General features: G+C 38.3%; 1 protein-coding gene across 1 annotated transcript in view; it reads right to left on the bottom strand.

Annotated features, from left to right (window-relative positions):
* The window catches only part of EPHX4 (epoxide hydrolase 4), an 88,730-nt gene that overhangs the window by 41,984 nt on the left and 22,716 nt on the right, over positions 1-24,030 (bottom strand). Inside the window, exons 3-4 of the mRNA XM_053694008.1 lie at positions 15,944-16,101; positions 13,657-13,785 (exon numbers count right to left, since the gene is read on the bottom strand). Of these exons, the coding sequence (XP_053549983.1) occupies positions 13,657-13,785; positions 15,944-16,101 (287 nt within the window). The remainder of the gene's footprint in view (positions 1-13,656; positions 13,786-15,943; positions 16,102-24,030) is intronic.

A 24,030-nucleotide genomic window follows, 5' to 3' on the forward strand; every position in this document is an offset into this window, starting at 1 on the left:
GTTTCTGTGTGTGCCTGAGTGTTTCTGTGTGTGTGTCTGAGTGTTTCTGTTTGTGTGCCTGAGTGTTTCTGTATGTGTGCCTGAGTGTTTCTGTGTGTGTGCCTGAGTGTTTCTGTGTGTGTGCCTGAGTGTTTCTGTGTGTGTGCCTGAGTGTTTTTGTGTGTGTGCGCGCCTGAGTGTTTTTGTGTGTATGTCTGAGACTCAGTGTTTTTGTGTGTATCAGAGTGTGTTTGTGTGTGCCTGAGTGTTTTTGTGTGTATGTCTGAGACTCAGTGTTTTTGTGTGTATCAGAGTGTGTTTGTGTGTGTCTGAGTGTTTGTGTGTGTGCGTCTGAGTGTGTTTGTGAGTGTTTGTGTGTGCATCCGAGTGTGTTTTTAAGTGTGTCTGAGTGTTTGTTTGTATGTGTGTGTGTGCCTGTGTTTTTGTGTTTGTGTGTGTCTGCTTTCTGGGGGGGGGGGGGGTGACACCATAACTTACCGCCCGGGTGACACCAACCCTAGTGACGCCACTGTCCCTTGGTATTCTTAGTTGAAAGCTAAACCTAGGAGTTTCATATGCTAATTTCTTAGACCTTGAAGGCTGCCTCTTATCTAAATGCATTTTGACAGTTTTTCACCACTAGAGGGTGTTAGTACATTTGTGTCATATAGATAACACTGTGCTCACGCACGTGGAGTTACCTAGGAGTGAGCACTAATTGGCTAAAATGCAAGTCTGTCAAAAAAACTGAAATAAGGGGGCAGTTTGCAGAGGCTTAGATATAAGGTAATCACAGAGGTAAACGTGTATTAATATAACAGTGTTTGTTATGCAAAACTAGGGAATGGGTAATAAAGGGATATTTTAAAATAATAAAAATTCTATTGTCTGTATGCAGATATTTTGCAATGCAGTGCTTGACTGACCTAAATTACAAGTGGAGCACAAAAATGTAAGCGGTATGGCGCATTAACATTGCTAGAGCACAATCCATACCGCTTCGATTTCTGCGAACATATTTTGCATGAGCGGTAATATAGGGCTCGCTAAAATATTCAGGTCGGTTAGCGCTTGAGTGTTATTTCCCTTATATAACAGAATTTTATGGGGCACACACTAAAATTCATGTTGGATAACACTTGAGTGCTAAGCTGATAAGCGCAGAAATTCTGCTCAAGCAGTGGAGTTTTTCATTTAGTTTCAAACTAGTTTTAATGTAAGACTTTCATATAACATATACAGATTTGACCTCTTTCCAGTCCCGCCCTTGCCAGGTCTCTTATCCCTTTAAATCTTCCAGAAAACATTTTTTTCTTTAACACTTTGTTTCCTACGTAAGAAGTCTAATTTCACCTTTCAAATTGTAACGCGTGTGCAATGCACATGCTGCTGCTGGTTACAGGGACATTGTACACTAGATTTTACGTTGTATAAATGTTTTGTAGATGATCCATTTATAAAGCCCATATGGGAGGGTTTTTGTAACAATGTAAAGTTTTGCTTATTTTTAAATAACATTGTGCTGATTTTCAGACTCCTAATCAAGCCCCAAAGTATCAGATGTAGACCCAGGTCTACAGATTTGTGCTGCTATTGTTTGTGTAATGGGTCTTTCCATATGCAGGGGAGGGGGAGTGTCTGCTCTTTCTGCTTTCCCAACCCCTTTCAGTGGGTGTCCCAGTCTAACCTCATCAACAGTTAAAACATCTAAAGTGGGAGCTATCTGTGCATATTCTTCTTTATAGCATTATCTATTACATGCAGTTCTATAAAATATGGTGTATACTCAGGGGTCAAGTCCAGCAGGAACGCATGGGAATGGAGTTCCTTCACTAGTTTTGCAGGAGGAACTAAGTTCCCCCTGGACAGAGAATAGAAACACTTCATTAAACACTGCTGCTGTTGGTGGGAGGAGCTGGAGCACAGTCTGGTTAGAGGGATAGTGAGATCCTCTAGTAATGGGCAGTAACAATTCCTACAATACACTAAATGCAAGCCTGTCAACACGGTGCTTACATTTCTGTATGGCTTGTTTTGGGGTTATTTAGCTCCCCTCAGCAGAAATAGCAATATTGCACCTTAAGTGGGTGAGACTCTGTGACAGAGGAGTCAACTCAGGCCCAAAGGTAACCATTCAACCCTTCATTGGTTTGAATTAGCTTTCATTAAGCAAGGTATATAGATAATATACATATAAATACAGTGTGTGTTTGTATAAAAGTTTATATAAAAAAAATATTAATTGTGAGGGGGGTGGAAGTCTTAGTGAATTCCCACACTTTTTTTGTAGGACTTGACCCCTGTGTATACTGTCCCTTTAACGCTAGTCATTAAAAGTAAAGGATACTTTAAATAACTCGCAGTCGTGTTCAAATGCGTTGGTTAAAATTTTATCCAACCACTTGTAACACAAAATTGTTTGAGCAAGGTCGAGTGCACTGCAAGCTATCAGTTACGCACAACTATAATATTGTCCACTATTTAAAAATAAATAAATAATAAAAATAATGAAATACCCTGTGCAGGTTTCAGACTTTTTAACCTTTCTAGAAATAATTTTAGCATATTTTTCTACATAAAAGCAGTAGGTTTTTAAAGTATTTTTTTTATATAAACATAGTGTATTACAGTTAAGCACTGACAAAGCAATCACTATGCAGTATGTTGCTATGCATAATTAAAGTATGGGGAGTTAAATGTCAAGATTAATTTAAAGGTACAGTAAAGTCAAAATGGAACGTTTATGGTTTGAATAGAGCATGAAATTTTAACCAACTTTCCAATATATTTCTATTATCAGATTTGCTTTGTTCTCTTTGTAACCTTTAATAAACAAACCTTGGTAGACTGATAGGAGCTTAGAAGTGTGCACGTGTCTTTAGCATTCTATGGTAGCAGTGTTTGTAACTACAGTATGTATAACATCGCTAAAAACATTATTGCAAGCACTTCTGCGCGATGGCTAAAGACACATGCACGCTCCTGAACTTACCTAGTATTACTCTTTAACAAATTATATCAAGAGAATTAAAGGGACATAAAACCGAATTTTTTTCTTTCATGATTTAGAAAGAGCATGTGTTTTTAAACAACTTTCTAATGTACTTCTATTATCTAATTAGCTTAATTCTCTTTATATTCTTTGCTGAAAAGCATATCTAGATATGCTCAGTAGCTGCTGATTGGTAGATGCACATAGATGCCTCGTGTGATTGGCTCACACATGTGCATTGCTATTTCCTAAACAAAGGATATCTAAAGAATGAAGCAGATAATGTTTTGGTTTAGTGCCCCTTTAAGCAAAATTAATAATAAAAGTAAATTGTAAAGCTGACGATTACAATATGCCTCACTCATGGAAGCATCAGGGTATAAAACAATGTTATATTTATAATAATGAACTAAAACAGTATTAATCTCTAGTATCTGATTTGATAGACAGAGCTATCGGACATTGTACTGAGAAAAATAAATTAAACAGAAAAACCATCTCAGCTGGGAACTTGCAATATGTCAGAGGAATATAGGTCTGCACCGTTATTACTCAAGGCTGCTATGAGATACTGAATTCCTTCTATTTCACAAGTTCCTGGAAGTTAAAGCAATAATTCACTAGTTTAGGTCATTTCACTTGTTTCCTAGTTTTTTTTTTTTTTTGTCATAGGTAACAGTACTATTATCAATATGCTCTTCATTTGTGGTAAACCTTCTGGCTGGCTGTGATCTGAGATTTCAGAGATACTACCGCAATACTGACCATGCACTGCATAACAATGGGTTCATGTTGTTCTTTTTTTATATACTGTACGGGTTATACAGATTACGAGCGGAGCACTATTTAGCTCTTTCGCTAGAGCGCAAATTGCGCTAGAAGTAAACTTTTTGCGTGCGTTGGGTTTTACTGGTATTACAAGTTGAAAGTAAAAAGTTATCGTGCTCGCGCTAATCTGAAGCGCGCAAAAAGCCGAATTTAGAATATCGCGTGCGCAATAACCTATTCCCCCATAAAAGTCAAAGGATTAAAAAAAGTGGAAAAAAACACCCTATTTGCTCGCAAACCCGATTGCATATTCTCATGTGCACTAAAATAAAAAACATGTTGATTGAAGAAATTAAAACTATCATTTTATCACCACTATCACTTTACCCTTCCTATTACTAGCATAGGCAAAGAGAATGACTGGGGGGAGGAGTTAGGGGAGGAGCTATGTAACAGCTCTGCTGTGGTGCTCTTTGCCACTTCCTGTTAGCAGGAGGTTAATATCCCACAAGTAAGGATGAAACCCGTGGACTCGGCATATCTTGTAAAAGAAATATTAATATTTCACATTCCAATGTTCTGCACTTTATTCATAAATACATATTTCTACATATATCTGATGTTTATTTTTTGGTACACTATATATCTATATATATTATATATGGTATATATATATATATATACACACACACATAAATGATTATACATAGTTATAGATATATATAGGAATATCTATTAACAAATACTTGTGCAGAATATTGAAAAGTGAAATATTGACAGTAAATCAACATTATAACTATTAAATATGAATATTGCATAAATATGATTTTTCATGTTTTCATCCACGTAACTGTAAAGGGATCTAATGCACTTATATCTATATCTATATATGTGTACATATGTATTTATGAGCTCTGGTTAAATGTTTTGCGAAACAAAAAAGTGTCACAAAAATACATAAAAAAGTACACTTACACTCATAACACTCACCTAGATTACGAGTTTTGAGCGCTATAGGGAAAGTAAAGAACGCCACAAAAGTGGAGTTAATTAATTCCCTATAGCGCTGCCATTACAAGTTTAAAAAAACACTGCTTGTGCGGGCGATATGGAGATTTTAAGCTCCATAGCGCTCCCAAAACAAGCTCTGTTTTTGACATGCTCGTGCATGCTTTCCCCATCGACATCAATGGGGAGAGCCAGCAAAAAAAAGTCTAACACCTGCGATCGTGGAAACAAAAGCTTCGTAACGCAGCCCCATTGATATCTATGGGGAAAATAAAAGACAGTTTAACACCCTAACATAAACCCAGAGTCTAAACACCTCTAATCTGTTGATCCTGACGTCGCCTACACCTGCCTACAGTTATTAACCCCTAATCTGCCGCTCCCGATATCGCCGTCACCTAAATAAAGCTATTAACCCCTAAACCTCTGGCCTCCCACATCACTACCACTAAATAACACTATTAACCCCTAAACCGCCAGCCCCCTACATAGCAACAACCTAAATTAAACTATTAACCCCTAACCCTAAATTATTCCTATTCTAATACCCTTAAAAAAAAAAAAAAACACCCCAAAATAAAAAAGCCTAATCTAGAATAAACTACCAAGGGCCCTTTTGTAGGGCATTGCCCAGAGATAAAATGCTCTTTTGTTCCAAAAAAAATACAAACCCCCCCTAACACTATACAAACCCCCACCCCCCAAACTACCAAGGGCCCTTAAAAGGGCCTTTTGTAGGGCATTGCCCTCAGATAAACAGCTCTTTTGCTAAAAAAAAACACCCCCTAAAAAAATACATTACACAAAATAACAAACAAATTATCAAAAATAGAAAAAATATTCCTATTCTAATACCCATAAAAAAACACCCCAAAATAAAAAACCTAATCTAGAATAAAATACCAATGGCCCTTAAAAGGGCCTTTTGTAGGGCATTTCCCTAAAGATATCAGTTCTTTCATTGAAAAAAAATTACAAAGACCCACTAACATTACAACCCCCCCCCCCCCAACCCACAAAATAAAAAAAAATTAAAAACTATCTAAAAAACCTAAGCTACCCATTGCCCTAAAAAGGGCATTTGTATGGGCATCAGTGGCGTCACTAGGGTTGGTGTCAACCGGTGCGGTAAGTCATGGTGTCACCCCCCCCCCAGAAAGCAGACACACACAAAAACACAGGCAAACACACATACAAACACTCAGACACACTTAAAAACATACTCAGATGCACACACAAACACTCGGAAACACACTCAGGCACACACACAAAAACACACACACAAAAACACTGAGACACACAAAAACTCAGACACACACACAAAAACACACACACAAAAACACTGAGACACACAAAAACTCAGACACACACACAAAAACACTGAGACACACACACACACACAAAAACACTGAGACACACACACACACACAAAAACACTGAGACACACACACACAAAAACACTGAGACACACACACACAAAAACTCAGACACACACATACAAAATATGTAAACGGCACTGCATTAATTATAAAGCTCATGCCTAGAGCTGCTCCCTGGCTCAGCAGAGCATCAAATGAAAGATAAACAGAGCACTCTAAAATAAATCACTGAAGAAAAGGTTTAGGCGCAAACTATGAAAATTCTGCTCTCTGACTCTGACCGATAAGACTTGTAATTTTCAGCATTACGAGCCGCAACGCAAAACTCGTAATCTAGGTGACTATCTTATAAAAATGAATAAAAAAAAATATTGCACAAAAAAGTTATAAGGGCTCAAACATATGAGGTCTCGTGTTAGAAAAAAAAAAGGCAGGCGAAGAGCTTTAACATTGAGATATATACATAAACATCTCTAAAGATGGATATCTATGTATGTATTAACGTCTATATATGTGTACATACATAGACATATATACACATATAAAAACATAAACACATATGTGTACTTCATTTTCTTTCCCTATCGTATATAAGCCAATATTATAGGAAACAATGGCAATCTAAATTAGCATTTAAGCCTTTCGGAGCAATAGTATTTAAAGTAAATATCCATTTGGACTCCTTTTGTAAAAGAAGCTTGGCTCTGTCTCCCCCTCTATTTAATTTGGGGACATGGTCAATGATAACATATCTCGGCTTCTTTTACAAAACGAGTCCAAATGGATATTTACTTTAAAGGGCCATGATACCCAAATGTTTAAACACTTGAAAGTGATGCAGCATAGCTGTAAAAAGCTGACTAGAAAATATCACCTGAACATCTCTATGTAAAAAAGAAAGATATTTTACCTCAAAAGTTTCTCAGGAGCTACATCCCATTGTAAAGGACTTGTAAGCAGCAAATCATTAAAGGCTAGATTTGGAGTTTTGTCGGTAACGACCCGAAAAGCTAACGCTGGCTTTTTTCTGGCCGCACCATAAAAATAACTCTGGTATTGAGAGTCCACATAAAGGCTGCGTTAGGCTCCAAAAAAGGAGCGTAGAGCATATTTAACGCAGCTTCAACTCTCGATACCAGAGTTGCTTACGCAAGCGGCCAGCCTCAAAAACGTGCCCGTGCACGATTCCCCCATAGAAAACAATGGGGCTGTTTGAGCTGAAAAAAAACCGAACACCTGCAAAAAAGCCGCGTTCAGCTCCTAACGCAGCCCCATTGTTTGCTATGCGGAAACACTTCTTACGTCTGCACCTAACACTCTAACATGTACCCCGAGTCTAAACACCCCTAACCTTACACTTATTAACCCCTAATCTGCCGCCCCCGCTATCGCTGACACCTGCATATTATTATTAACCCCTAATCTGCCGCTCCGTAAACCGCCGCTACTTACATTATCCCTATGTACCCCTAATCTGCTGCCCTAACATCGCCGACCCCTATATTATATTTATTAACCCCTAATCTGCCCCCCACAACGTCGCCTCCACCTGCCTACACTTATTAACCCCTAATCTGCCGAGCGGACCTGAGCGCTACTATAATAAAGTTATTAACCCCTAATCCGCCTCACTAACCCTATAATAAATAGTATTAACCCCTAATCTGCCCTCCCTAACATCGCCGACACCTAACTTCAATTATTAACCCCTAATCTGCCGACTGGAGCTCACCGCTATTCTAATAAATGTATTAACCCCTAAAGCTAAGTCTAACCCTAACACTAACACCCCCCTAAGTAAAATATAATTTACATCTAACGAAATTAATTATCTCTTATTAAATAAATTATTCCTATTTAAAGCTAAATACTTACCTGTAAAATAAATCCTAATATAGCTACAATATAAATTATAATTATATTATAGCTATTTTAGGATTAATATTTATTTTACAGGTAACTTTGTATTTATTTTAACCAGGTACAATAGCTATTAAATAGTTAAGAACTATTTAATAGTTACCTAGTTAAAATAATTACAAAATTACCTGTAAAATAAATCCTAACCTAAGTTACAATTAAACCTAACACTATACTATCATTAAATTAATTAAATAAAATACCTACAATTACCTACAATTAAACCTAACACTACACTATCAATAAATAAATTAAATACAATTCCTACAAATAACTACAATGAAATAAACTAACTAAAGTACAAAAAATAAAAAAGAACTAAGTTACAAAAAATAAAAAAATATTTACAAACATAAAAAAAATATTACAACAATTTTAAACTAATTACACCTACTCTAAGCCCCCTAATAAAATAACAAAGACCCCCAAAATAAAAAATGCCCTACCCTATTCTAAATTACTAAAGTTCAAAGCTCTTTTACCTTACCAGCCCTGAACAGGGCCCTTTGCGGGGCATGCCCCAAGAAGTTCAGCTCTTTTGCCTGTAAAAAAAACCATACAATACCCCCCCCCCAACATTACAACCCACCACCCACATACCCCTAATCTAACCCAAACCCCCCTTAAATAAACCTAACACTAAGCCCCTGAAGATCATCCTACCTTGTCTTCACCTCACCAGGTATCACCGATCCGTCCTGGCTCCAAAATCTTCATCCAACCCAAGCGGGGGCTGGCGATCCATCATCCGGTGGCTGAAGAGGTCCAGAAGAGGCTCCAAAGTCTTCATCCTATCCGGGACGAAGAGGCGATCCGGACCGGCAACCATCTTGATCCAAGCGGCATCTTCTAACTTCATCCGATGACGACCGGCTCCATCCTGAAGACCTCCACCGCGGATCCATCTTCTTCCGGCGACGTCCAACTAACTGTTCCGATCAGCCAATAGAATGCGAGCTCAATCTGATTGGCTGATTGGATCAGCCAATCGGATTGAACTTGATTCTGATTGGCTGATACCATCAGCCAATCAGAATATTCCTACCTTAATTCCGATTGGCTGATAGAATCCTATCAGCCAATCGGAATTCGAGGGACGCCATCTTGGATGACGTCCCTTAAAGGAACCGTCATTCTTCAGTTGGACGTCGCCGGAAGAAGATGGGTCCGCGGTGGAGGTCTTCAGGATGGAGCCGGTCGTCATCGGATGAAGATAGAAGATGCCGCTTGGATCAAGATGGTTGCCGGTCCGGATCGCCTCTTCTTCCCGGATAGGATGAAGACTTTGGAGCCTCTTCTGGACCTCTTCAGCCACCGGATGATGGATCGCCAGCCCCCGCTTGGGTTGGATGAAGATTTTGGAGCCAGGATGGATCGGTGATACCTGGTGAGGTGAAGACAAGGTAGGATGATCTTCAGGGGCTTAGTGTTAGGTTTATTTAAGGGGGGTTTGGGTTAGATTAGGGGTATGTGGGTGGTGGGTTGTAATGTTGGGGGGGGGGTATTGTATGGTTTTTTTTACAGGCAAAAGAGCTGAACTTCTTGGGGCATGCCCCGCAAAGGGCCCTGTTCAGGGCTGGTAAGGTAAAAGAGCTTTGAACTTTAGTAATTTAGAATAGGGTAGGGCATTTTTTATTTTGGGGGTCTTTGTTATTTTATTAGGTGGCTTAGAGTAGGTGTAATTAGTTTAAAATTGTTGTAATATTTTTCTTATGTTTGTAAATATTTTTTTATTTTTTGTAACTTAGTTCTTTTTTATTTTTTGTACTTTAGTTAGTTTATTTCATTGTAGTCATTTGTAGATATTGTATTTAATTAATGTATTGATAGTGTAGTGTTAGGTTTAATTGTAGGTAATTGTAGGTATTTTATTTAATTAATTTAATGATAGTATAGTGTTAGGTTTAATTGTAACTTAGGTTAGGATTTATTTTACAGGTAATTTTGTAATTAATTTAACTAGGTAGCTATTAAATAGTTCTTAACTATTTAATAGCTATTGTACCTGGTTAAAATAATTACAAAGTTGCCTGTAAAATAAATATTAATCCTAAAATAGCTACAATGTAATTATAATTTATATTGTAGCTATATTAGGATTTATTTTACAGGTAAGTATTTAGCTTTAAATAGGAATAATTTATTTAATAAGAGTTAATTAATTTCGTTAGATTAAAATTATATTTAATTTAGGGGGGTGTTAGTGTTAGGGTTAGACTTAGCTTTAGGGGTTAATACATTTATTAGAATAGCGGTGAGCTCCGGTCGGCAGATTAGGGGTTAATAATTGAAGTTAGGTGTCGGCGATGTTAGGGAGGGCAGATTAGGGGTTAATACTATTTATTATAGGGTTAGTGAGGCGGATTAGGGGTTAATAACTTTATTATAGTAGCGGTGCGGTCCGCTCGGCAGATTAGGGGTTAATAAGTGTAGGCAGGTGGAGGCGACGTTGAGGGGGGCAGATTAGGGGTTAATAAATATAATATAGGGGTCGGCAGTGTTAGGGGCAGCAGATTAGGGGTACATAGCTATAATGTAGCTGGCGGCTCTTTGCGGTCGGCAGATTAGGGGTTAATTATTGTAGGTAGCTGGCGGCGACGTTGTGGGGGGCAGATTAGGGGTTAATAAATATAATATAGGGGTCGGCGATGTTAGGGCAGCAGATTAGGGGTACATAGGGATAATGTAGCTGGCGGCGGCGTGCGGACGGCAGATTAGGGGTTAATAAGTGTAGGTAGCTGGCTGCGACGTTGTGGGGGGCAGATTAGGGGTTAATAAATATAATATAGGGGTCAGCGGTGTTAGGGGCAGCAGATTAGGGGTACATAAGGATAACGTAGTTGGCGGTCCGCAGATTAGGGGTTAAAAAAAATTAATCGAGTTGCGGCGATGTGGGGGGACCTCGGTTTAGGGGTACATAGGTAGTTTATGGGTGTTAGTGTACTTTAGAGCACAGTAGTTAAGACTTAACTACTGACTTTTTTCCTGCGGCTGGAGTTTTGTCGTTAGAATTCTAACGCTCACTTCAGACACGACTCTAAATACCGGAGTTAGAAAAATCCCATTGAAAAGATAGGATACGCAATTTACGTAAGGGGATCTGCGGTATGGAAAAGTTGCGGCTGAAAAGTGAGCGTTAGACCCTTTTTTGAGTGACTACAAATACCGGAGGTAGCCTAAAACCAGCGTTAGGAGCCTCTAACGCTGGTTTTCACGGGTAACGCCAAACTCTAAATCTAGGCCTATGTCTGTCCCGGGACAGCGGAAGGAGCGAGCTTTCGTGCACACTCATCTTTTTTCCCTATTCAGTGTAAGGAAGTTTACAATGAAATCTCATGAGAGTTAAGTGAAATCTCATGAGATCACAGTAAAAGAGTTCATGACCTCAGCACTGCTGATGCTGATTGGCTGCCGTTCATTTCTTCATTTATTTATTTTTACCTGCAGCTGAGCAGCTGAGTATAACGGTTTACACAGAACTTACTCTGCTGAGCTGAGTAAATTGTGAGGTAAAATATCTTCCTTTTTTACATAGAGATGCTCAGGTGATATTTTCCTGTCAGCTTTCTACAGTTATACTGCATCAGTTTCAAGTGATTTAGCATATGAGTATTATGTCCCTTTAAATACTATTGCTCCGAAAGGCTTAAATGCTAATTTAGATTGGCATTGTTTTCTATATTTGTATAGTCCCTATTAGCTAACCCCTTAGTTAGTTAATCAAGTTAGACAGTAGTTTTATTGGAATTTCTAATTTTTCTATGTAGTGACTAATCTTATTTATGGTACTTACTTATTGTATATATGATAGGGAAAGAAAATTATTGGTACATTTAGTATAATGTGGTATATATCCTATATTACCATATTCCCCTTCATTTATCCTATCATAACATCTAGCTAGCGTTAGAACTAGTTGCGATTTTCCAGCATGTATATTATATACTGATCTGTTAATGTCTGCCCCCTGTTTGTATTAGTATTTGTTCCTAGGACGCGACTTCCGGTTGCCATCGCAACCGTTCAACCTGCGCAGTGGTGCGAGCAGGACGCCATGGGCATTTCCGGTTTGTCGCGGGTGTTGGTGGAGGGTAAGTAAGTTTGTATATTTATATGGGTTGCACGTATGGTTTTGTAAAGGTCTGAGGACGGTGCTATTCACCCTGCAACGTCATCTCATTTTGTATATATATATATATAGGTATAGATATACAGTATATTATACCAAAATATCATATATATAAATAAATATATATATACTGTATATATATAAATATGTATTTATGAATAAATAGAACATATTCTGCAATGTGAATAACATTGGGATGTGAAATATTCATACTTTGATGTCGGGTTAGCACACATGAGAATATGTGATCGGATTTGCATGAGAGTGGGTGTTTTTTTTTTCTTCTCCATTGATTTATATGGGGGAATAGCTCCAGAGCAGCAACGCACTACTAGGAGTTTGCTGAACACATCTGGTGAGCCAATGGCAAGAGGCATATGTGTGTGGCCACCAAGCTCCAGCTAGCTCCCAGTAGTGAACTACTGAGCCTACTTAGGTATGCTTTTCAACAAAGGATACCAAGAGAATGAAGAAAATTTTGATAATTAAAGTGAAAGTAAATGTTCTACCTGTAGAACACACTCCTGCATTGTCTCTATGTCTAATTACCAAACCGCTATATTTTTTTAAAATAAAATGATTGATTTATTTAATATTTTAATTACATTATTGTTGTGCCGTTCTGCTCCTGACTCCTCCTATCTTCTACTTCCTATAATTTTGACTGTTACGTATAGAGCGGTCCCACCCGCTCCATACGTATCAAAGATGCGCGTTCACAAGCCCTGTTACTATTGCGTACTACAACATGTCTCCAGAGTGCATGCGTCTATCTACTTCGCAACATAGTAATGAATGAATAACAATATTGTATTCATTCATTACTATGCGATTTCCAAATTAAGAAGAAGCCAATGTTAGTGTAAATTAAAATAAAATCGTTGGTTTAGGCTTTTCACACGGACCGAGGCACTTACATGTAAGAAGGCTGCATTGCGATGCTCTTCAAAGTAACAATTTGTGTGTGAAAGCTTATGACGTATATGATCGCTGAGGGAAAAATGTTCTGCGCATGCGCGAATCGGCAACGCGCATTGAAACCAAAAGAACAGCTAGTATGTGTAACGCATGCGCAGATGAAAGAATAGGATGATGACGTTGCTGCACGGCCGCCAAACGGCCAGAATTTCAATGGGCCCACATAAAAACGTCAGCAGGAAGAAAATATTAATTGAAAAACGGGTTGTTTTTAGCGACGGGAAAAAAAAAAACTTTATTAAAGGTAAAACTTTATTTTAAAACAAGTAACAGCAATTTCATGAATGAAAGTCCTATTGATTTTACATAGAAAATCAAATTACTGTTAGGAACAGAGTGAACTTTATTTTCACTTTAATAGAAGTAAATTGAAGCCTTAAAATGACATGCTCTGTCTTTACCATGAAATGTTAATGCTGACTTTCATGTCTCTTTTAATAAATGTATTACTAAGACATCTCCATAAGGGCACTTGGCAAACAGTAAGTGACTTCCCTACTCACCTGTAAACACAGTGGGGTGGGGAAAGCTCAGGACTATCAGTTTGGTTACCATCTCTGGATAGCAAATAGCAATTAACCAAGCAATCATTCCGCCCCAGTCATGGCCAATGAGGACGCACTTGGTGTAGCCTATAAAGAGAGGGCGATATTTCCCTGTTACAGCGGTACTCACATGCAATACAAACTATTCATCACGCTATATACACAAATCCTGTAGGTCAATAAACAATACAATAAAGAGACAGCCTAGTTTAAAAATAAAATGCTTTATTTCATTAGAGCTTTTTATTTTTACTCATTTTTTTCCTTTTACTGTATGTTTAAAGGGTATGGCAGCAATTTTGCAACAATGTTATACATTAACCAGACCACTAGATGGCAGCACTATGTCCTGTCACGTAGTGCTCTAGATATGTGCACGCAAGCTATCTAGATATCTCTTCAACCAAGAATAACAAGAGAGCAAAGCAAATTTGATAATAGAAATAAATTAGAAACTTTTTTCAAATTGAATTCTCTGTCTGAATCATAAAAAAAAGTTGGGTTTATGTCCCTTTGAATGGATGTGGGTAAAGCTACCGCCTCTTTATACTGGGAGGAAATAAGATAACGCAGCAGGTACAGGAGAAATAGCAGTATCAAGGTGAGTACTATCTCTTCTACTGCAGTTGTACCCATCAGTTTAATGTCACTTTAACACGTTAAACACATAGGCAAAGGTGTGTTCCTGTGCTACTCAAGATGAGGATACAGTTGATGAGCTAATGAGGAGAAGGCATACATACATATGGTCCAGTCACTGGCCGTATCCTCATCTGGAGCAAAATGGCGGTGTGCAGCAATAACTATTTGTTTAAAGGGACAGTCTAGTCAAAATTAAACTTGCATGATTCAGATAGGGCATGTCATTTTAAACTACTTTCAAATTCACTTTTATCATCAAATTTACTTTGTCCTCTTGATACTCTTTGTGGAAAGCTAAACCGAGGTAGGCTCATATGCCAATTCCTAAGCTGTTGAACTGCCTCTTATCTCAGTGCATTTTGACTGTTTTTCACAGACACTGTTAGTTCACGTGTGTCATATAGATAATATTGTGCTCATTCCCTGGAGTTAAATAAGAGTCAGCACCGATTGGCTAAAATGCGTGTCAGTCAAAAGATCTGAAATAAGGGGGCAGTCTGCAGAGGCTTAGATACAAGGTAATCACAGAGGTAAAATGTAAAATAATATTACAGTGTTGTTTATGCAAGACTGGGGAATGGGTAATAAAGGGATTGTCTATCTTTTTAAACAATAACAATTCTGGAGTAGACTGTCCCTTTAATCATATAATAGTATCTGTTTACAGGGACATAAACACCTTGTGATTACAAGACTTTTGTACATTCTTAAAAAATGTTTGCATACTAATCAAGTGTGAATACTTTCTTAATACATTAACACCTTATTTGCTGCAATTGTTTTCAATTGCCGAACTCTCCCCCACAGACTTATTTGCAGAAGTAAACCTGGAGGAGACACAATTAGCCACTGTAAGTTCCTCAGCAGAATTTATATTGTTTTGCAATTCCATATCTCTGCCAAGGCCCAGTTAGGAACAGATTTGTAGCAGAGTTAGGCTTGTAAAGTCTACAGTGTGCACTTCTAATTTTCATAATTAGAAAGCTCACATTTTTTTAGAGTTTATTGTAAAAAGGAGTATAATAAATAATGCAAATGTGTTTAACTACATATAATTAAATACGTTATACTACAATCGCAAATTGTTTCATATGCATTTAACAATCTATTTTCCTGTTCAAACAGAGATTAATTCACAAAGCAGTAGTAGTTAGATGTATTGGTGCTTTATTGCAATTATTTATTGACTCTGTGCTGTAGCATTTATAAAAATAAAAAAAGGATGAGGCAGACAGGATTTACTGTTAATGTCATTTCTGGAAATCTAACAAATACTCTGACTCAAAATCAATTGAGCAGTAATAAAGAATCGATCTTTGATGTCATATGGTATCTCAGTGCAGTGTACCGAGAATACCATAGCTGTCCTAACAATATATCAACTCTATTCAATTCATAGAGAGGGTTTCAGCTCAAATTCACAATCCCTGCTCGCCATTTTAGTAACTGGTCTATTTTTGTACAAAACTTGATGGAAAATGATCATCAGTTACAAACAGAAAAGTGGCCAATAATTAAGTGTGATAATACAACTTTAGAACAACTAAATTCAGTAAGCTCCAGTAAGTTACATGTTTTGCGCACTTCTTTCTATGAGACATACCCAGAGTGTCCAGTATTTCCTTGACATCCACAATGATGCAGTCCAGTTTGTAGCAGTCCTTAGACGTAGGAGTATCGGTTTCTCCATATCCTCGTAAATCAAGAGCCACAACCCGATACTCGCTTTTAAATTCACGTAACTGATGGCGCCAGGAGTACCTGCATTAAGATATGGTGCAGAGGAAAAGATAATAACCCTTAGTAACCAGCTATTATTTATTCTAAAGATGAATGAGCATAAAAAGCAGCTTGATAAATAACATCAACAAAAATCACATTTAAGAGAAGGCTTGACAAATCCCAGGTTTATGGGTTCTTGATTGTTATTAAGCTCTTCTCTCTCTTCTTTATATATGCAGATACTGACCATTGCGGATTTGCCCCTATTTTCCTTGGTGTGTAGATATATGACTGCACCTCATTGACAAGGCCTATAGAAGGCAACAATGTATAGGTGGGGTTACTGGAACCTCAGGGGTTGGACAGCCATTTTTTTTAGATGGAACCAGGCTGATATATTGCTGGGAGGTTCTCCTTTGGAAAACGCACATATTGGTCTAGTTCTTCTTGCGCAGTGTGCTTATTGAGATATGGATGCACTGACAACAGAAGGTCAAACTGAATGACTGGGTTTACAGTTTCTCTCTTTCAGAATAGATTGTCTGATATTTTGGGGCTGGACTGATATACTGCATGAAAAACTCTTCTCTATGAAAGGTACATTTGAGCCAAAGGGGTTGCTCTTGTAGAGGTATCTAGCCCTAGAACGTGCTATATTTACCCCTCTCTGTCATAACATTTTCAAACTATTATCCTTTAGGATTAGTCTCCCTAACGGTATTGAGGCAATCAGGTGTGGAAATCTTGTCCATTGCAATGTTTCTTGTTCCAGTAGCAGACCTACTCAACGGAGGGCCCTGGGGTAAAAAAAAGTTTTAGGCCCCCAAACTAACTTAGTGTAAGAAATAGTTATAATATACATGCTGCTGAGTAAAATGGATCTGCAAACCTGCACTAATAAAAGGCTCCCCTGTTTTAGGATTGTACACATTTTGCACACGCCTATGTATGGATTGGCTGCTTTGGGCCCTGGGGCCACTGCACCAATGGTAGTTCCACCCCTGTCTTGTTCCTAAAGTGGTGCCTAGCCATAGAACACTCTATAATGGCTTTGTTCATTCCTTGGTTTAACACATTTTCTAGGTTATTATTTATGCAAATGATGACCCACAAAAGGACAAAATATACATCTGGGGTTGCCATTATTGAGAGGATGCAACAAACCTTTAGACTGAACCATCTATTTTAGATAGGATCAGACAGATATACTGCAGGCAAGTTCTCCTGTACAAGGCACATTTTGGGCTAAACAAGGTTTTTCATGGGGTAATGAAAAAGCTAAAATGTTTTTCTTTATTTCCCTCAGACAAAATTCATATCATTTTGCCACCCCCCAACATAAGACTCAGAAAGATACAGATCAATAGTTAACAGTATAACAGAACGGTTAAAACCATGTGCAATTTTCTCCCACAGGGACATCATTATAAACCAGATATGAAATTTCTGATGAGCCCAGCATGACTGTTTTTGCAAGTCATAAAATATTACTAGACTTTATGGTTATTAATAGCTTAATAAAATACTGAAGGGGACTGCGCACTGGAAAAAACTATCTAAACAAGCAAAAATAACGTTGTATACAGCAATCTAGCAAGCATACACAAATAATTACATTTATAGACAAGTAAGCACAAATCCAGTAAAATCCCTTCACCAGCATAACTACAAATATTTATAGTTATACTTTTTATTAGACTCAATTTGTTTGTATTTAATTTTTTTATATGTCATTTTATATAACACTTAGGAACTTTGGTATTCAATCGCCTAAGTATAAAAAAATCCTTTATTGAGTCATAAGGTTAAAAAAAATAAATCTATCTATCTCTCATCTATCTATCTATCTATCTATCTATCTATCTATCTAATCTATATATGGCATGGTAATACCACACTTGCTGGATTTCTGAAACATGCAAAATGCACTTGTTTTATTAAATATGTGACATTTTGGGGACATATCCCCTTCTTCAGACAATAATCATGTTTGGTAAATGTAAATTTGAGGATTAATCAAAGTAAGTGTATCTTGAATATTTGTATGTTTATAGCTGAATACTGACGCACTATAGAATTATAAGTAATTACCCAGTACATATAAAAATGATTTTGTCTACATTTAGGTTTTGTATACATAAACTAGGGGAAAATTATGAGAAGACAGCAAAGCAGATTAAAGTTACAATTCACATCTGTAAGGCTGTTTGGAGAGGGATGTGGGTTAGCACTTCTTTGCCAAATGTATTTTTAATAATTGTTAGAATAATGTTAGAATTAGTTTGACTCAAAAGTGATTGGCAGCTTATATAGCTGGTTTTTATATATATTATAAATACAAAACTATGCATAATGGTATTTTACTTAAAGACCTGTATCAGGCTTAGGTGGTCTTGTGTGCAGAACCTCATTACTATATCCATCCCAGCTTAATCACCTACCAGCAGACCTCAACACCAACGTGTGTGACATCTTTTCAAGTCAGAAAATGGACACAATCGAAAGTGTGACAAATATTGTCATTTGGCACATTTATGGGCAAACCCACCTCCATGTAATGTATGTCTAACTTTCCCTTGTACCATAGATCACAACTAATTAGTCTGTGGATGTTCAGAGAACCCCACAACACATGTTTGATATAGTCTTACAGTTGTGGGACAATATTGTGCCAGTAGAGCAAGTCTACCCGGATCTCTGGGTAAATGACCAATTGACAAGACTGTTGAAAGCAACAAAACTGACGGCATTGCACACTTATGCCAATTAATTACTACTGGAATTGGCCACAATGAATCCTTCAGCATGGATATGCACCGTAAAGGCTTGGGAACATGCTCTTGTTGACGTTGACTTCTAGAGGTTGAATCCTTGATTCAAAGTTTAGTATCTCAGGACACTCCTAGGGGTCTTGTGTATATTATAATCGAAGCACATATTGTGATAATGTGTTTCTATACTTGCATGTATCATAAAAGTCTAAAAGAGTGAGGAGAAATAAAATATACTGTTTTACGGGGCTCAAACTTTCAAGCCCTAAGCTACTAGCCAGCCCAAAATGTTACTCGCCACTTTTGATCCCACCCACTACCACCCCCTTTGCATATGTTAAGCCAATGTGAAACACCTTAATGTGAAGTCATTTTTTAATATTGTTTATGTTTTATACCATAAATTAAATAATGCCACATACAGTAATAAATTAACAAAAATAAGTGTATAGCAGTTAGCAACATCAAGTAGGGTAAGACAACATCAACTGGGTAAGACAACAGCCGGACAGAAAAATGTTGTTGAACTTAGAGAGTGTTGACATTAATGTGAGGTCATAGCAGACCTGGAAAAATTGTTTTATAATTATCATCTTTCATCTATCTTTCGCCACTGCCTCCTTTTGCCAATCTTTCTTTACCCCCCCCCTCCTCCCTTCCATATATATTCTTTTAACTCTTTCTCTATCCTCTCTCATATCTCTTCATTATTTCTTTTTTTTCTCCACTCTCACTTTTTTCTCTTCATTCTCTCTCTGCCCCTGTTTACCCTCTCAGAAGTAACAATCTAAAGCACTATTGGGGTCCCTATAGCCCTAGAGGAATATTATATCTTTGCCCTTTAATGGATATAATATCCCTTTAGACAGGGGTCAAGTCGAGTGGGAATGCATGGGAACAGAGTTACTGCACTATTTTTGCAGGAGGAACTAAGTTCCCTCTGGACAGAGTGCAGAAACGCTTCAGTAAACACTGCTGCGTCTGGTGGGAGGAGCTGGAGCACAGTCTTGTAAGAGGTATAGTAAGATCCTCTAGTAATGGGCAGTAACACTTTCTACAATACACTAAATGTAAGACTATTAGCGGTCCTGCTGTATCATCACCCCGCACTGTGTTTAACACACAGTGCTTAAATTTCTGTGTGGCTTGCTCTGGGGTTATGTAGCTCCCCTCAGCAGAAATAGGAATATTGTACCTTAAATGGGTGAGACTTTGTGACAAAGGAGGATTCTCAGGCCCAAAGGCAATCATTCAACCCTTCATTGGATTTAATTTGCTTTCATTAACCAAAGTGTATAGATTATATACATATAAATACAGTGTGTGTTTGTATATATAAAACAATATTAATTGTGAGGGAGGGTGGAAGTCTTAGTAAGTTCCCACACTTTTTTTGTAGGACTTGAACCCTGCCTTTAGATAATATTTGTAGCAGGTAGCCCAACATTCACTCTCTAACTTTCACTTGCCACTGTTAAATTTTCACTCGCCAATGGCTAGTGGACTAGTAGAAATTTTGAGCCCTGTTGTTTATATATGTTTACCCTATGATATGTCTCTTCTCTTTCAACCAACGTTTCAATACCATCTGATTGTTTGAACACTTCATTTGATTTATTGATAAGTAACAAGTGTTTAGGTATCTAACCGTATATAAACTGAGAATTGATTGCACTTTTTTTCAATGGTTCAGTATAGGCGAGTTTATCAATAGCAAATTAAACCGTCTAACCAAGACATTTATATGAGCATGTAAGTCTTGTTTAAGGGACAGTGATCACCTTGTAATTACAAGACATTTCTGTTGTTTTGCTATATATTAACATATCAGTCAAGTCTTAAAGTAATGGTAAACTTTAGATGTTTTAAAATCCGGTCGGGAATTTATGAAATATTTTAGAGGTACTTTAATAGATCACTTTTAATGAAGATGCGCTGTAACTTACTTTTTTAATCTAGCTATGCCATTCTAATATCCTGTGCTCTGGTCGGCCACTTAAAAAGGATTTCTCCAACATTGGTGTGTCCGGTCCACGGCGTCATCCATTACTTGTGGGATATTCTCCTCCCCTACAGGGAAAGGCAAGGAGAGCACACAGCAGAGCTGTCCATATAGCTCCCCCTCTAGCTCCGCCCCCCAGTCATTCTCCTTGCCGCTCTGAACAAGTAGCATCTCCTCGGGGATGGTGAGGAGTTTGTGGTGTTAGTTGTAGTTTTTTATATCTTCTATCAAGAGTTTGTTATTTTAAAATAGTGCTGGCTTGTACTATTTACTCTACAACAGAAAAGTGATGAAGATTTCTGTTAAGAGGAATATGATTTTAGCACAAGTAACTAGAATCCATTGCTGTTACCATGCAGGACTGTTGAAACAAGATAACTTCAGTTGGGGGTAACAGTTTGCAGACTCATCTGCTTCAGGTATGACTAGTCTCCTTCTAACAACACAGGCTAATGCTAGATGACAGTCATTTTTCCCCTCAGGGAAAATGGTAAGCCATTTTTCTTTCACCTCAGCAAAAAAGATAACAGGCTTCCCCTTTTTGATTTTTATGCTGGTAGACACTGTTAGGGGCAAAATCGATTGGTTTTTATTACAATATCATGGCATTTGAACTGTTTTATAAGCTCATATACACTTGGGAACGTTTTTTATTGATCTGGCATGTTTTAGACACCTAAATCTAGTCAGGAAGGCCCCTTCACTCTAGTGTGCTGAGGGAGGAAGCCTCATTTTGGTGCTTCAGCTGTGCAGTTGATTTCAAGGCAGTGCATGCAGTTTTCATGTGAGAGGGTCCTGTGGCTCAGAAAGTGACTCCAGAAGGCTTATTTCTGTGGATGATTGACCCCTAAGGAAGGTAAAATGCTGCAGCAATACTGTAGCAGGGATTGTAGTGTATAAAAACGGTTAAATCCAACAATTAGCTCTGGTTTGCTTGTTTTAAGAGCTAGAGTCTCCATATTTGCTGTGCAATACTTTCTAAGCATTAAGACACTGGGGTCCAAATTTCATAAAAATCGGATATTGCCTTCATAGTTTTTTGAACATTCAGAAATAAAGTGTGTAATGTTATTATTTAAAGAGACAGTAACGTTTTTGTTTAAAATCGTTTTTATTGCATTGTTTGCCTGCCTAAATCTGTTTAACATGTCTATGCCATCAGATAACCTATGTTCTGTGTGTGTAGAGACAAATGTGTTCCCCCTTTGAGTGTTTGTGATAAGTGTGCCATAGCGTCCAAACAAAATAAGGACAGCTCTGTTACATTTCATAATGTTGCCCAAGATAATTTATCTAATGAAGGTAGTAAGGATAATTCTACATCCTCTCCTTCTGTGTCTACACCAGCTTTGCCCGCGCAGGCGACACCTAGCGCGCCAGTGCTTATTTCTATGCAACAATTAACAGCAGTAGTGGATAATTCTATAGCAAATCTTTTATCCAAACTGCCAGCATTTCAGAGAAAGCGTGATTGTTCAGTTTTAAATACAGATAAAAAAAAGGATGAACAATCAGACGCTGACGATGCCTTATCTATTTTACCCTCACATCAATCGGAATTGGCTGTGAGGGAAGGGCTGTCTGAGGGTGAAATTTCAGACTCAGGAAAAATTTCTCAACAGGCAGAACCTGATATAGTAGCATTTAAATTTAAGCTAGAACATCTCCGCGCTTTGCTTAAGGAGGTATTAGCTACTCTGGATGACTGTGATTCTGTAGTAGTACCAGAGAAGTTGTGCAAATTGGACAAATTTTTAGAGGTCCCAGTGCACGAAGACGCTTTCCAATACCCAAGAGGGTAGCGAGCATAGTGGATAAGGAGTGGGAGAAGCCAGGTGTACCCTTTGCCCCACCTCCTATATTTAAGAAAATGTTTCCCATAGTAGACCCTAGAAGGGATGCATGGCAGACGGTCCCAAAGTTTGAGGGAGCTGTTTCAACACTAGCGAAGCGCACAACTATTCCTATAGAGGACAGCTGCGCTTTCAAAGATCCTATGGATAAAAATTGGAAGGATTGCTTAAAAAAGATTTTTGTTCAACAAGGGTTCATCCTTCAACCAGCTACGTGTGTGTTATTACTGTCACTTCAGCGGCGTCCTTTTGGTTCGAGGAACTAGAAAGGTCGCTCCAGAAAGAGACTTCCTATGAAGAAGTCATGGACAGAATTCACGCATTAAAGTTAGCTAATTCCTTTATATTGGATGCCGCTTTTCAAATAACGAAATTGGCGGCGAAAAACTCAGGTTTTGCTATAGTAGCGCGGAGGGCGCTTTGGCTAAAATCCTGGTCGGCAGATGTGTCGTCCAAGACTAAGTTACTTAATATTCCTTTCAAGGGTAAGACCCTTTTTGGGCCGGAATTGAAGGAAATTATTTCAGACATCACTGGGGGTAAGGGCCATGCCCTCCCACAGGATAGGCCTTTTAAGGCTAAGAACAAGTCTAATTTTCGTTCCTTTCACAATTTCAGGAACGGACCGGCTAATAACTCCACTGCCGCTAGACAAGAAGGTAACGCGGCCCAGCCCAAACCCGCTTGGAAGCCCATGCAAGGCTGGAACAAGGGTAAACAGACCAAGAAACCTGCTGCTGCTACCAAGACAGCATGAAGGGGTAGCCCCCGATCCGGGACCGGATCTGGTAGGGGGCAGACTATCTCTCTTCGCTCAGGCTTGGGCAAGAGATGTTCCGGATCCCTGGGTACTAGAAATAGTCTCCAAGGGATACCTGCTAGAGTTCAAGGGACTTCCTCCAAAGGGAAGATTCCACCTGTCTCACTTATCTTCAGACCAGATAAAGAAACAGGCATTCTTACATTGTGTAAGAGACCTATCAAAGATGGGAGTGATAAACCCAGTCCCCTCCGGGGAACAAGGTCTAGGTTTTTACTCAAACCTGTTTGTGGTTCCCAAAAAAGAGGGAACTTTCAGGCCAATCCTGGATTTAAAGATATTAAACAATTTCCTCAGAGTTCCATCCTTCACGTGGCTCTTCCATTCGGTTTAGCCACCGCTCCCAGAATTTTCTCAAAGGTGCTAGGGTCCCTTCTAGCGGTCCTAAGGCCGAGGGGCATCGCTGTAGCACCTTATCTAGACGACATCCTAATCCAAGCGTCATTTCTTTCCAAAGCGAGGGCCCACACAGACATTGTGTTGGCTTTTCTCAGATCTCACGGGTGGAAGGTGAACATAGAA

This window comes from Bombina bombina, chromosome 10 (genome assembly GCF_027579735.1).
Source record: "Bombina bombina isolate aBomBom1 chromosome 10, aBomBom1.pri, whole genome shotgun sequence".
Lineage (NCBI taxonomy): Eukaryota > Metazoa > Chordata > Amphibia > Anura > Bombinatoridae > Bombina > Bombina bombina.